The sequence below is a fragment of the Brassica napus genome, unplaced genomic scaffold (assembly GCF_020379485.1).
Source record: "Brassica napus cultivar Da-Ae unplaced genomic scaffold, Da-Ae ScsIHWf_900;HRSCAF=1275, whole genome shotgun sequence".
Taxonomy (NCBI): Eukaryota; Viridiplantae; Streptophyta; class Magnoliopsida; order Brassicales; family Brassicaceae; genus Brassica; species Brassica napus.
Genome location: NW_026016938.1, coordinates 37,499 through 50,874, shown reverse-complemented (window position 1 = coordinate 50,874; position 13,376 = coordinate 37,499). Strand labels below are relative to the sequence as shown.

At 30.7% G+C, this 13,376-nt stretch overlaps 1 protein-coding gene across 1 annotated transcript; it reads left to right on the top strand.

The window, feature by feature from the left end:
- On the top strand, positions 1-2,827 carry LOC106392487 (pectin acetylesterase 2). The gene is made up of 12 exons (XM_013833297.3): positions 1-522; positions 632-714; positions 785-914; positions 988-1,061; positions 1,146-1,232; positions 1,305-1,429; positions 1,514-1,574; positions 1,652-1,705; positions 1,792-1,869; positions 1,952-2,057; positions 2,149-2,294; positions 2,606-2,827. The coding sequence occupies exons 1-12, from the start codon at positions 315-317 to the stop codon at positions 2,714-2,716; spliced, it is 1,263 nt and encodes a 420-aa protein (XP_013688751.1). The 5' UTR covers positions 1-314; the 3' UTR covers positions 2,717-2,827.
- The last annotated feature ends 10,549 nt before the right edge of the window (positions 2,828-13,376 follow it).

Here is a 13,376-nt window from a genome sequence, read left to right as displayed (position 1 = left end):
GAAAGGAAAAGACTTTAGGTCAGCTCGGAAACAATCGCAATCTGTCTGTAACATTCTGCGATCCGATCTCTGCATAACCAAATTTATATTTAACTTTTGCTAGATCTTGATCTGGAATCTTTTGTCAAATGCAACTAACTATCTTGTTAAGTGTCACCAGTCCGGTAATTTAATGTTATTTTCAATTTAATTAAAATAAAATAAAACGTTTTTTAATAAATGCTCTAGTTCTCTCTCTCATCAAAGTAACTTTTCATTCTCTTATAAACCAAGGTTTATGATCAAGTTCCGAAACGCCTTGTGTCTCCAGTGAAATGAAGAAGCTTCTATTGAGTTTGACTCTGTTTGGTCTCACTCTCCTAATCCTTCCCGTAAATGGGATTATGGAGTTTGATGAAATGGAATGGTTTACAAGTTTCAATGGAACAAAGGTGTTTAAGACAGAAAGTGATGTTTATTCTGAAGCGAAGTTTCCAATGGTAGGACTCACTCTTATTCAATCTGCTGCTGCTAAAGGAGCAGGTAAATATCTTCTATAATATGATCTTATCCATCTCATTTGGATAATATATGTTACTTGCTACACACTTCTTCAAATATTATTCATAACATCATTTTGTTTGTCTTGCAGTGTGTCTAGATGGAAGTCTTCCTGGATACCACTTGCATCGCGGGTTTGGTTCAGGAGCAAAAAATTGGCTAGTTCAATTGGAGGTTTGCTGCATCATAAAAATAGTGTCTATGTACATAGATATGAACATGATCGTGTTTTATGTTTTCATAGGGAGGTGGATGGTGTGATACCATTAGAAATTGCGTATACCGCAAAACAAGTCGTCGTGGATCGTCTAAGTATATGGAGAAAAATATGCCTTTTACAGGAATCCTAAGTGACAAAGCCGCGGAGAATCCAGGTTAGTATCTAATAAATCACTCTGTGTAATGTTTATTTCTGTTTAAGCTGCTAATACAAATGTTCGTCTGCAGACTTTTATAACTGGAATAGAGTAAAAGTTAGGTACTGTGACGGTGGATCCTTTAGTGGAGACAGCGAAAATAAGGTTAGCTTAGCTTAGCTTAGCTTAAGACATGAATAGAAATTTAATAACTGTTTGTGTAACATTGATTCTTATCTGTACATTTAGGCTGCACAACTTCAGTTTAGAGGAAAAAGAATATGGTTAGCAGCTATGGAAGATTTGATGGCAAAGGGAATGCGTCAAAGTAAACAGGTATATCATCTTTTTCTTTTTGTGTATTTTGGTATATGTTGCTATGTTTTGACCTTTAGGTTATCACATTAGGCTCTGCTCTCTGGATGTTCTGCTGGAGGTCTTGCCGCGATTTTGCGCTGTGATGATTTTGGGGATATGTTTTCTCCTTCCACTAGAGTGAAATGTTTGAGTGATGCTGGCTTTTTCCTTGACGCGTGAGTGATTTAGTTTCATTCATTACTTTGATATATATATATATGCACATATATTGACTTGGTTTGTAAGTTATGTAACTGAAGCATCGATGTCTCTGGAGGTCGATCTCTTAGGCGTTTATATGCTGGTGTGGTGAAGTTACAGGTAAGAACACTGACATATGCAATGTGTTGCACTTTGTCTCGAGAATAGTAACTGAAAACTGCGTAATGTTTCTACAGAATCTGGAAACAAAGCTCTCTAAGGACTGTCTAAACCGTCTTAATCCAACTTCGGTATGTCTTATCTTCTTCCTATCTTTGTAACAAAACTAGGTATGGTAGATATATTTATAAATATACTTAATGATTCAAAATTGCAGTGTTTTTTCCCACAAAACCTAATCAACCAAATCAAGACTCCATTGTTTATTCTAAATGCTGCATACGATTCGTGGCAGGTTAGTTTATATTCTCTTCTTTAATCCTCAGTTTGATCTACAAAAAAGGCAAAATGTGTAGTTTGATATATTGTTTGTGCAGATCCAAGAGAGTTTAGCTCCCAAATCTGCAGATCCAAGTGGAAGTTGGCATGATTGTAGACTTGACTACACCAAGTGCAATTCAACTCAGATCCAGTTCTTGCAAGGTGGAACATGAGCTATTAATGTTTTTGATTTTGAATAATCAACTAAGCCAATTTTGTTTTTTTGCTCGTACTTTTGACATATGTGTGACAGGTTTCAGGACTCGTATGGTAAATTTAATCAAAGGTTTCGCGAAGCCGAGTAAGAACGGAGTGTTTCTTAACTCGTGCTTTGCTCATTGCCAAACAGAGAGGCATGACACATGGTATTCCCAAAACTCTCCTGCGGTTAACAAAAAGGCAAGGAAGATTTTTGGTCTTTACTATTAATCATGATTCAAATATCTTTGGTCTTTCGACTATAACCCATTAAAAAGCTACAAACATTATGCAAATTTTCAAATTAACATTTTAGCTAGAATTGTTGTTTGAATTTTGTATTGGTCCAATTTAGCAGTTGTTCATTGGTTGACATGAATATTTTGGAGATAATGATATTTTGGCCACATGCTAGATTTATTCACGTTACTTACATTATGCTAGTTGTGACAATTTGTTATTTATGGTTTAATTTCAAATAGTAATGCTGTTTGTTGTACATACGAAAACAGGGGATTGCAGTAGCTGTGGGAGATTGGTATTTCGAAAGAGGAGGAGCAAAGCTCATAGACTGTGCTTATCCTTGTGACAAAACTTGCCACAATTTAGTCTTTAGAGGATAACTTACTCTCTCTTTTTTTGGCATTCAAATCATTTTTCCTTCTTTAAAGAGCATTCCTTATTTATGCAAACAATGAAAGAAAATAAATTCATTTGATATATTTTCCCTACAATGCTGTAACTATCAATAGTCATGTGTGTGTGTTTTTAACATCAAACGACTATCTATAACTCAAACGTGGTTGGAATAACCAGACTGGAATAAAACAACCAATGAAATATATATCCTTATGAAAAATTCTTGCTATCTTAATTAATGAATCAACCGACTTGTTTACTGATCGGGGCTAGTAAACAATTTTGAAGTCTTGCAACCTTCTCTTTAAAATTGATATCTCCTCAGTTTTGTTAAAAAAATCTTTGCCACACTGCTAGAGTGCTAGGTCATCAATCATCTTTATGAGCTCCTTGCAATATGTTCCAAATGGCTGACATGTTGAGTATTCAAATATACTCTCCATTGTCTATAGTAGTGCTTCTATCTTAGAATGTAATGATGCCACTCTCCTTCTCTGGTTCGTTATACCCATAATTTTAATTCTATCCATAAAGCCTTTCCAAATCCAGCCATAACCACCGGAGAATGAGGTATAAATTCATGATCCACCACCATACATATAGTTTGAAAGAATACAACTTGTGTAGGTTGTGAATCTTAGTGTGTTTATGCTTCGTCTCTTATCTTGCTTGGCATTCACCTCCTACTAAGTGTGGCACTCACTATCCGAAAACCTAACAGTCCCCAAAGGATCTTTGTTCTTAAAAAGCTTATCATTACAAGTTTTCTGAATGTACCAGATTATCCATGAGAAAAATCAATGGCGGAGCCAGAAAAAATTTTTAAGGGGGGCAAAATATAAACCATAATTTTATTCATATTATCCAAAAAATATTTTCCCAAAAAATATAACATGTTATATACATTTTATTGGAAATTTGTTGAAAGTTTATCGAAAATATTTACTGTAAAACTGTAAAATATTTATACAGACATGACCAGTGAAAATGAAACTATAGCTTATGTTCAAAAAAATTTTAAGGGGGGCAAAATATAAACCATAATTTTATTCATATTATCCAAAAAATATTTTCCCAAAAAATATAACATGTTATATACATTTTATTGGAAATTTGTTGAAAGTTTATCGAAAATATTTACTGTAAAACTGTAAAATATTTATACAGACATGACCAGTGAAAATGAAACTATAGCTTATGTTCAAAAAAATTTTAATTTGTAGTCAATATTCATAATATCATATAAAATAAAATTGAAACAATTATTATTAAACTGTTTATAATTTAAGCTTTATAGGAAATCAAGCAAAAATGAGTTTCAATAGTTTTAGAATCTCACTCTTTGCAATAGCCTAACTATGTTTAGTTCTGATTTACCTCCATATTAGATTACTATATGCACTAGATTTTTGAACCGCGCTACGCGCAGTTTGTGTTTGTATATATTTTTTTTTGCTTTTTTTATTGATTTAAAACAATTTTTGTCTCAAATTTCTTATTTAGATTAGTTACCATTTTGAAGTTTTGATTGGACAAATAATTGGATAATTTTTTAAATAAATAGTATGTTTATTTTATTTGGTTATTAATAAATAAATTGATTATTAAAAATCGATTCACGATTTGGTTCTCGTTCAATTTCGTATAATTTTAAAATTTTAGGATAAAATTATTCGGGTAATTCGGTTAGTAAATAGTATTTTTAATATATGGTTTTATAAATTAAATATATTTATTATTTGTAAGTATATAAATATTTGGTTTGTATTTTAGTTTTGGTTTTGGTTTCGGCTCAGTTTTTATTTTTTGGTTCTAGAAATATATGATTTATTTGACTATTTATGAATTTGGTTCGGTTTTGTTTCGTTTAGTTAAACAAATGTATCCACATTTACACAATATTTTATATATAGATTCATATAATAATTTTTTAAATTCTAAAAATAAACTTGCTGAAATGGCAAATCAAAATCTATTATAAATATTTTTTTTTGTTGGCAAACATATACGTATAAAGTTGTTTCATACTATTATTCTTGAAGCTTCAAATAACTTTTATTAACTTACCCGAAATAAAATATTGATTGATTTTAAGGTGATAACTAACCTTTCTGTAAAATAGTTATTTTTTTTTTGTTTTTGACATCGCTAAATAGTTTTTTTTTTTGTAAAAAGGCACCAACATCGCTTAATAGTTATATAATTTTTTTTTTGGTCATTTCTTATGGTAATTGGTTACAGGTTGTATAGCAGTCAAGAAGAATCTGAAAGCGAAAGGAATACAAGGTGACACCTGCTGTGCACGTTGCGGAACGGAAGAGGAATCGATCAATCATGTGTTTTTTGAAGGTCCTCCTGCACTTCAGGTTTGGGCTCTCTCCAAGATACCATCAAATCCAACTATGTTCCCAACGAGCTCCCTTTTACAAATATGGATCATCTCTTCCGGAGAGTCTCTCCACCGATGGAGGACCATCAATTTGCATGGATACTTTGGTATATTTGGAAAGGAAGGAACAATAAAGTGTTCAGTAATATGGACATGGATCCAAAAGACACGCTCAAATTGGCAGAAACAGAATCAACACTTTGGGCTGATGCACATGTATTGACCGAGACCAGGATAGGGTCCCATGCTGAGGTTACGACTATCCCATCAATTCCGGGGAGATGGTGTTTTACAGATGGTTCTTGGAAGGAGAATGAAGTTTTCTCTGGGCAAGGTTGGCTAAGTACTTTAGAAGGCTTTGATGGGTTGTTAGGAGCAAGGAATGTCCGAGCTTGTCTATCCCCTCTACATGCGGAGATAGAAGCACTACTTTGGGCAATGGAATGTATGAAAAATTTACGCCAGTTTCAGGTTACATTTGCAACGGATTGTTCTCAGTTGGTGAAAATGGTTCCGGAACCAGAAGAATGACCCGCATTTGCAAGTTATTTGGAAGATATTAAGTCCCTGAAAGAGGTTTTCACACGTTCGGAGATTATCTATGTACCAAGGACGCAAAATTCAAGAGCGGATAGCCTAGCAAGCAGTGCCAGGAAACAACCGTCGTTTGTCGTTCACATGGATCAAAATCTACCGGAGTGGTTCACAGAGTCAGTATGAGTCTGTATTTTTTTGGTAAAATAACATTGCATATAGTTATTTGATATACCAAAATGTTTTATTTATAAATGAGACCATGGAAAACGAAATAGATGTTGAATACACTACTTGAAACCTTGGCATCGTTTTTGCTACATGCGAATTATATTTATATTTTATTTTAATACGGTTCTGAATTGTAATGTATTTATGATTATTTTTATATTATGTATTTTTTTCTTATTGTGTTCTTTTCTTACATATGTTTTAGATTAATTTTTTTAGCATGTATTTTAAAAACCTACCTTACTAAAATTAAAGTTATGTTTTACCAAATAAATTTATGTAGTTATTAAATTAATATATTTAATGTATAAATTAAAAATAATATAGATTATTTAATTGCTAATTAAGTTATTTTGTTTGTTTATTGTATAGTTAATAATCCACATCCACATATCTTTTCATAAAAAGTCCTGAGAAACTAACATATTTTTAATAACATGATAATAACAATTAGATATGAAGTACATAAAACTAATGTGCCAAAATAATATCCTGAAACACTAACATTAATCAAAAACTATTGTAGATTGTCTCAAGTTTTACTATATAGTACACAAAGTTATTCTTCTAAAATGATTTTTTTCTAATTAATATCACTTAATGAACAATGTTTGTTTACTTATTATTGTATTAAGATTTGCTACGACATCATCAAATCTAAGTTCAACTGGAATTTGTTTTAATGAATTTTTATTATTTTATTTGCGTTGACAAATCCTCCTATTAAATTTTTTTTCTTATGAATCATATTCTGGTAAAAATAACTTTTATTTCAACTTATTCGTCAATATAAAAAGAAATATTTATTAGGAAATTAAGACGAGTCTGAACGGTGCAACAAAAACAAACATAAATATTTTGAGCTACTTATGGGTTTTTCTTTCTCATGTTGATTGATAACCGAATGGATTTACTGTATATTGAAGGATATGTTCCACTAAATTAGTTATGATTTTACATATGTTGGCCATGATGCTTAAAGCAGTCATCATGATAGCCCAAAGAAATAAAAACTTTACTATCTAGGCCAATCCTATAAACTATTAACGTGAGCCTTTGAAGTAGTAAACTGTAAACATGTTCCCTGCTTTTCACACAATATCCAGTAAATGGTTTAATAAGTGATGATTAAAACTTCTGAACAAATGTCGTTGTTCTCAGAACAAAACACTCAACCAAATGGAAAGGTAGAAAGCTAGAGTCATCTAAAACCAGTATAACAATACTTTTAGTTAAGATCTGGTCTGGATCTATCTTAATTGTTTTAATAACTTAAAAGAAATGAATATAAAAGAAAAAACAATGAGTACACAAACATAACTGTAAACAATGATGTCATGACTGTGTAAATTAAGTTTTTTTTTTTTTTTGTCAACTGTAAATTAAGTTTATTAGCTTGGTTTTACACTCTTGTTAATTCCTTTTCTATCAGCTTCGCAGATTCTTTGCCTCCCAACCAGGTGAGGTACTGAATGGTTTATCAGTTTTCGTAGCAGGAACATAGCAGGACCAGCTTGGCTTCTGCATCATGCACGCAACAGAGAGCTAGCACCCTATATCCAATTACCCGGTGAAAACTCGTTAGTTACATTATGCATATATATAAAACCCAATGAGAGGATAACATTTAAGTGTATGTCACTCCCAAGTTTCCACCTTCAGTGGAAGCCCATATCTACAACAGGGGATACTGACATATTCATGATTGCTAAGAAGTTAATGGACGTAGGTCAAACTAACTTCTAGCCCCATTAACTTCTTAGCGAACTAAAACTAATCGTTCACAGTAATGTTCAAAAACATGATATAAGGAATTGATCCCTGCAAATGAGAGAAACAACAACATGTTCTGGAAGCTTTTGGACACAGTGAAAATTATTTAGGATACAAACCTATTAAAAACTTACTAGACCCTGACCCGCGCGGATATGAATTTTCAGTTTTTAATTATTTATTTTATTAAATGATGTATTTGTAATATTCGTTCATATTATATTCATTAAGTAAATATTTTTTTTGCATCTTAAACTATCTATTTTTTTACGAATGTGTGATATCATATAAAAAATATAAAAAAATGAGTATATAGATTCAATTAGATAATTGTAAAAACAGAAAAAAAAATTTGTGTGCGATATCATATAAATAATGATCCGCCCAGTTAACAAAAATCATGATTATTTTATGTGTAATTTTTTTTTATTTTGACCATTTCCTTAAAACTATATTAAATTTTACATATTTTAATTAGAATATTTTTAATATCTTTACCTTTTTTATTTGAAATGCAATTCAATATTTTTTTTAACAATTATAACAAAATATTTAAAAAATATTTTTAGAATTTGTTTGAAAAATATGAAAATTACATTTTAAATTAAAATTATCCTAAAATATGATAAGTTTTGATGTAAACGAAAACTCAAATTATGTCAAAAATAATGATATTCAATGATAATAACAATTTTAATTGATTATTTTTTTAAAAATACATATTACAAAAATATTGTTTCAAAGAAAATTCATTTATCTTTCAAATATAAAATGAAAATATTATAATTAAATAATAAAAAATATTATGCTAAATGACAACTGAGTTATATTATGCTAAAATTTTATTTCTAACAATTTATCAAATGACAAATGAGTTATGAGCAAATAATACCATATAATTTTTAAAAACATAGCCATTCTTAAATATTTTTTGAGTAAATAATTATTTTTAAATTTAATCAACTGAAAATAATATTCATACAATTGTGTGAGTCAAATTCTAGTTTTATTGATGCATATTATATATTAGTGCTGCATGTTTTAGGTAACATTTTAATGATGCACGTTTTTAAAAATCTCCATTATTAAAATTATGTACGTAAGGATAACTCATGAGTTTTTTTGGTTGATAAAATGACATTATGTCCAAATTTATTTAAGGATATTTCATTAATGTAACTTAAAAAGACAAACAATAAAATAAAAAGTTTAAATTCATTTAAACATATTTCATTAATGTAACTGAAAAGAAAAGTAATAAATTAGACAGTTTTATTCGTTTTAGGATATTTTATAAATGCAACTGAAAAAGACAAGAAAAAAAAGGAGTTTAATTAATGAAGTAAAAACATTTTCAAATGAGTACTTCTCTTTTAATAATATAGATGGAGCAGAAAACTTAAAATACAAACATAGATTTTAATTCACACATGATAGGCCCAAGAGAGAGAGAGAGCAAGAGGCTAGAGTAAAAGGTATGATCGGATGCGTCACAGGGAGTACCAGTGTCGAAAATCATATTTGAGATGAACCAACTGCAGCGGTAGCGGCCATATTTGGTTTGCCTATCCGGGTGTTCTCCTCTACGAAGTTCTGAACAATCTTCGCTAAACAAACGAAAATTGGCTCCAACTCCATCGCATCGAGGAAAGGTTTCTCGGAAATTGAACAACTACATTAGTAAACGGCCGGTGATCAAATAGACGCTTGAGGCCAGGTTTGAGCACTGGCTGGATAATCATCCTGAAAATGACGATGACCAGGATCTAACTTCTCTTGCTCTTCACCAATCATGATCCAATAAAATTTATAGTTCAAAGTAGCTTAGATGCACGACTAAAAAATGAAAACAGACTCACCATCGGTTCATATAGCTAGGTTGGGTAGAAAGGAGAAGCTGAATTATTACGTTTGTTTGGAAGGCAGTTCGTCTCTGCAAAACAAACAAAATAGACATTAAACTGACCTAGAGAAAGACATATAATGTCTTTTTCAATTTGATTGCTACGAAAATTATTCACAGAAAGGAATAAGTTCTGATTAATATAATCATTGCTTGGCCAAGAAAAAGAAGAGATTTATTGAAAATACGTTTTATAGAGTAAAAAAGCGGAGTGGGTGAAGGTAACAGAGTAGGCCTGGGCATCCGGATCTTCGGGTCGGGTATTGTCGGGTCCGGGTCCTTCGGGTCCTAGCAATTTAGACCCATATAGGTACCTATAACTTTTCGGGTCGGTTCCGGGTCGGGTCTTGTCGGGTCTGGGTCGGTTCAGGTCTATAATTTCAATACCCGTAAAATACCCAAAATTTTTGGATATATTTCGGATCCGGATCGGTTCGAGTATTTAGGACCCGAAATAGACCCGAAGTACCCGAACTGGACCCGAAAATTCTAAAAATACCCGAAGAACCGCAAAAATACCCAAAAATTTATCCAAAATCAGACCCGAAAACCCAAAACATACCCGAATACCCAAATTATATTTTCTAAAAATCTAAAATTTCACCAAAAACCTACAATTATACCCGAAAATCCAAACCCGAAACTTTAAAAAAAAATCCGAAATACCAAAAATATACTCAATCACCCAAATATACCTAGTATATACAATTATTTGCGGGTACCTCGGGTACCTGAACGGGTCTCGGGTAGGACCCGGACCCGAACCGAGATCCGCAGGTCCAAAAAAAAAGACCCAATAGGTACTTAGCATGGACCCAGACCGGACCCGAATCTGTATTTTCGGGTCGATTCCGGTTCAGGTCTTCGGGTCCGGGTAAAATGCCCAGGTCTATAACAGAGACTGTTGAAGACGAACTGGAAGAGACGGAATGAGATGAGGATCTGGGAAGTTGGGCTTGACCTGGGCCATGATTTATTTTATGAAGACCACACGGAAGGCCCAGTATCCTTTTCAGTCAACAAAGATGTTACGACATGGCAGCATTGATTTTTCCACCAGATGTTGCATAGTTTAGAGGGCTTGATATCTTCTTTTTAGTATTATAAAATGTCTATTGAGTGATTTTAGTAAACAATGAAAAAATAATTTTATTAGCCATCGTATTTAACGGACAAATCCAATTGTACATAAAAATAATTAAATTAACTAAATCAGTGAACGGAATAAAAGTGACTGGGGCAAAATAGTTATAATGAATGTGAGCAATATTAAATTGCCTTAACAATTTACATTAGGTGTAGTTATTTCATGGGGGACAGCTGTCCCCTCCACCTTCATCGTACATCCGCCCCTGAAAAGGATCTCCATCCATGTCTAAATCTTCAGTGTCGCTTTTCCGTGTCGCTTTTCCGCCAAAATAAAATAATTCATATTGGTACAAACACTTGAAACTGGGAAAATCGAAGGGTAAGATGGAGTTGTTAACAAGGCCTATGTTTGTAGAACTGGTGGACATTAAAAATAGCATGGCTTATAGAATCATCTAAAGCACTATATCTAAGACAATGATTATCACATCGCGTATAACTTAGTGTTATATTTTTATTTACTTGATGTATACTTATATCAATATATAGTTTATCTAACCAAACCAAAGATACCAAACGTCCTGTAATTTGTTTTGTCTCTAGAACGCTCTTGCATAAATTCAGAATAAAGTATATAGGTTTTTTATTTATTTTAATATATTTTTTATCCCACATCTTTTCTGATTACTTATTGTTGGCTATCAAAGAAAATTCGATTTCCCGAAAAAGTTAAGCTTTTTCACTTATAAATTTTGGTTGTGCGAGTTTTGACTCTTACATTGATTTATCTTAGAAACCCCGAGTTTGGCATAGTTGGTTTTGCAGATGTAGGATATCATCAGATTTTCATAAAACTTGATTGCAAACTAAATTATATTTTAATTTTTATAATCATATATATATATATATTTATAAATATTTAATTTAAGTATTATTTTAGAATTTGAATATTTTTAAAAATATTTTTTTAACGGATCCGAATCTAGATCCGGATATTTGCGGGTAATAGAATATTTAGAGGATATCTGAAACCTGAACATCCAAAAGGCACGGATCCGGATCCAGACACTAAATTTTCTGGATATTCGGATCCGTTCCACCCCTACTAACTAGTGTACTCGAACTTTTGAAATCGTCTCCAATGATAAAAAAAAATATTTGCGCAGATATAACAAATCGGCAAACCACGTTAAATCGTTGAATATTTATATTAATATATTGGTCATATGTTTTTTTTTTCTTTTTTATTATGTCCGTTATAACATCTACTAGAGACGGATCCCCGCTGTGTGCGGTTATTTTTCATTTTCATTAGGATATTTTTTTATATATTTGTAGTTTAGATTTAGTGTTATATGTTGTGTCGAAATAGTGTATCTTAATTGATATTTCTAGAATTGCTTTGTGTTATTTATATGTATTATATTTAGGTGTGGAAATGGGAGTCTTATCAAATTTTATATAACTAACAATAATAACATTATTTTTTGTTTAAATTAAGAAAATATGATTTGATTAGTTATTATTTTATATCTTATTATATTTTCTAGAATTAATTTTTTTAAAAATCTTATTTTATAAAATATTATATTTTCTGCAATATATATAGTTTCTAAAAATTATATAATGTATTTTTTGTATATATGTATTAGTTGTTTTATATTTTTAGGATGATCATTATTGAGATGTAAAGCTAATAATATATAATCTGATGCTAATATATAGTAGTAGTTATTTTATATGTTTGTAAATTTATGGGATTGAGAATTTTAGATTTTTCGATTGATCACAGATATTGATGGCAAATTTTTATTTAAAAAAGAAGTTGGCTGGAATGCTTGAATAATTGGCTAGAATGGTGGAATATAATTGGTTAGAACAAACCTGACTAAAAATGGATTATGTTAAATACTGCTTATAAATATTGGCTAGAATAGAATTTTTATTTTTACTTTATCTTTAATATTATGTGTCTATTTGTATGTTGTTTACCCTGGTTGTGGATCAACAAACTTTTTGTTCCGGAATAAAACTCAGCGTTAAAAAAAATAGATGATTTCTGATTGGGTGTAGTTAATGTGATGATTTTTTATTAAAAAAGCCAGTGGCATTTTTTTTGTTAATAACTCTAAGAAGTATGAGCAGAGTTCTAATAGAGATTCTTCTTTAATAGTATGGATTAGTGTAAACCAAATTCAAAATATTAGGAAATCAATCTACAAAAGTAAGAATATTATTTCTTTTTAAAATTAAAGCATATATCATATTTGAATATTACTGTGTATATTTGGTAGAATCAAATTTATTTAGAAGATTTTGAATTAAAATCTTGGATGAATATTCTCGGAAATTTGATATTGGAAAAATCTTCATTTAATACAACAATATTTAGTCATTTGAAAATGAAATTTATATGTGTGTAACAGTTGTGGAGATTATTTAGTTTATAATTTATATTTCATCAATTATATATATATTCCATATATTTATGTTAATAATGATATTTGAAACTATATTATATGATTGTTATATGTTATATTTAGATTTATAAATATATAAAAATAGGCCACTGAATTTATAAAGTTTTGAGTTCAGTTTTTGTATATGAAATAGAATGAACCAATTCATCAATGAATATGTGACTTTATAAAAACACACGTATATATAAAAGAAAATGAAATTCACATATAACTTAAAAATATAATACAATATATCAGTGATATAT

Bases quoted from the DNA above. Each gene is read 5' to 3' on its own strand.
- LOC106392487 (XM_013833297.3), top strand. From the start codon at position 315: ATGAAGAAGCTTCTATTGAGTTTGACTCTGTTTGGTCTCACTCTCCTA. The intron at 915-987 runs GTTAGTATCTAA...GTTCGTCTGCAG, and splicing joins CAAAGCCGCGGAGAATCCAG to ACTTTTATAACTGGAATAGA. The intron at 1,062-1,145 runs GTTAGCTTAGCT...CTGTACATTTAG, and splicing joins GTGGAGACAGCGAAAATAAG to GCTGCACAACTTCAGTTTAG.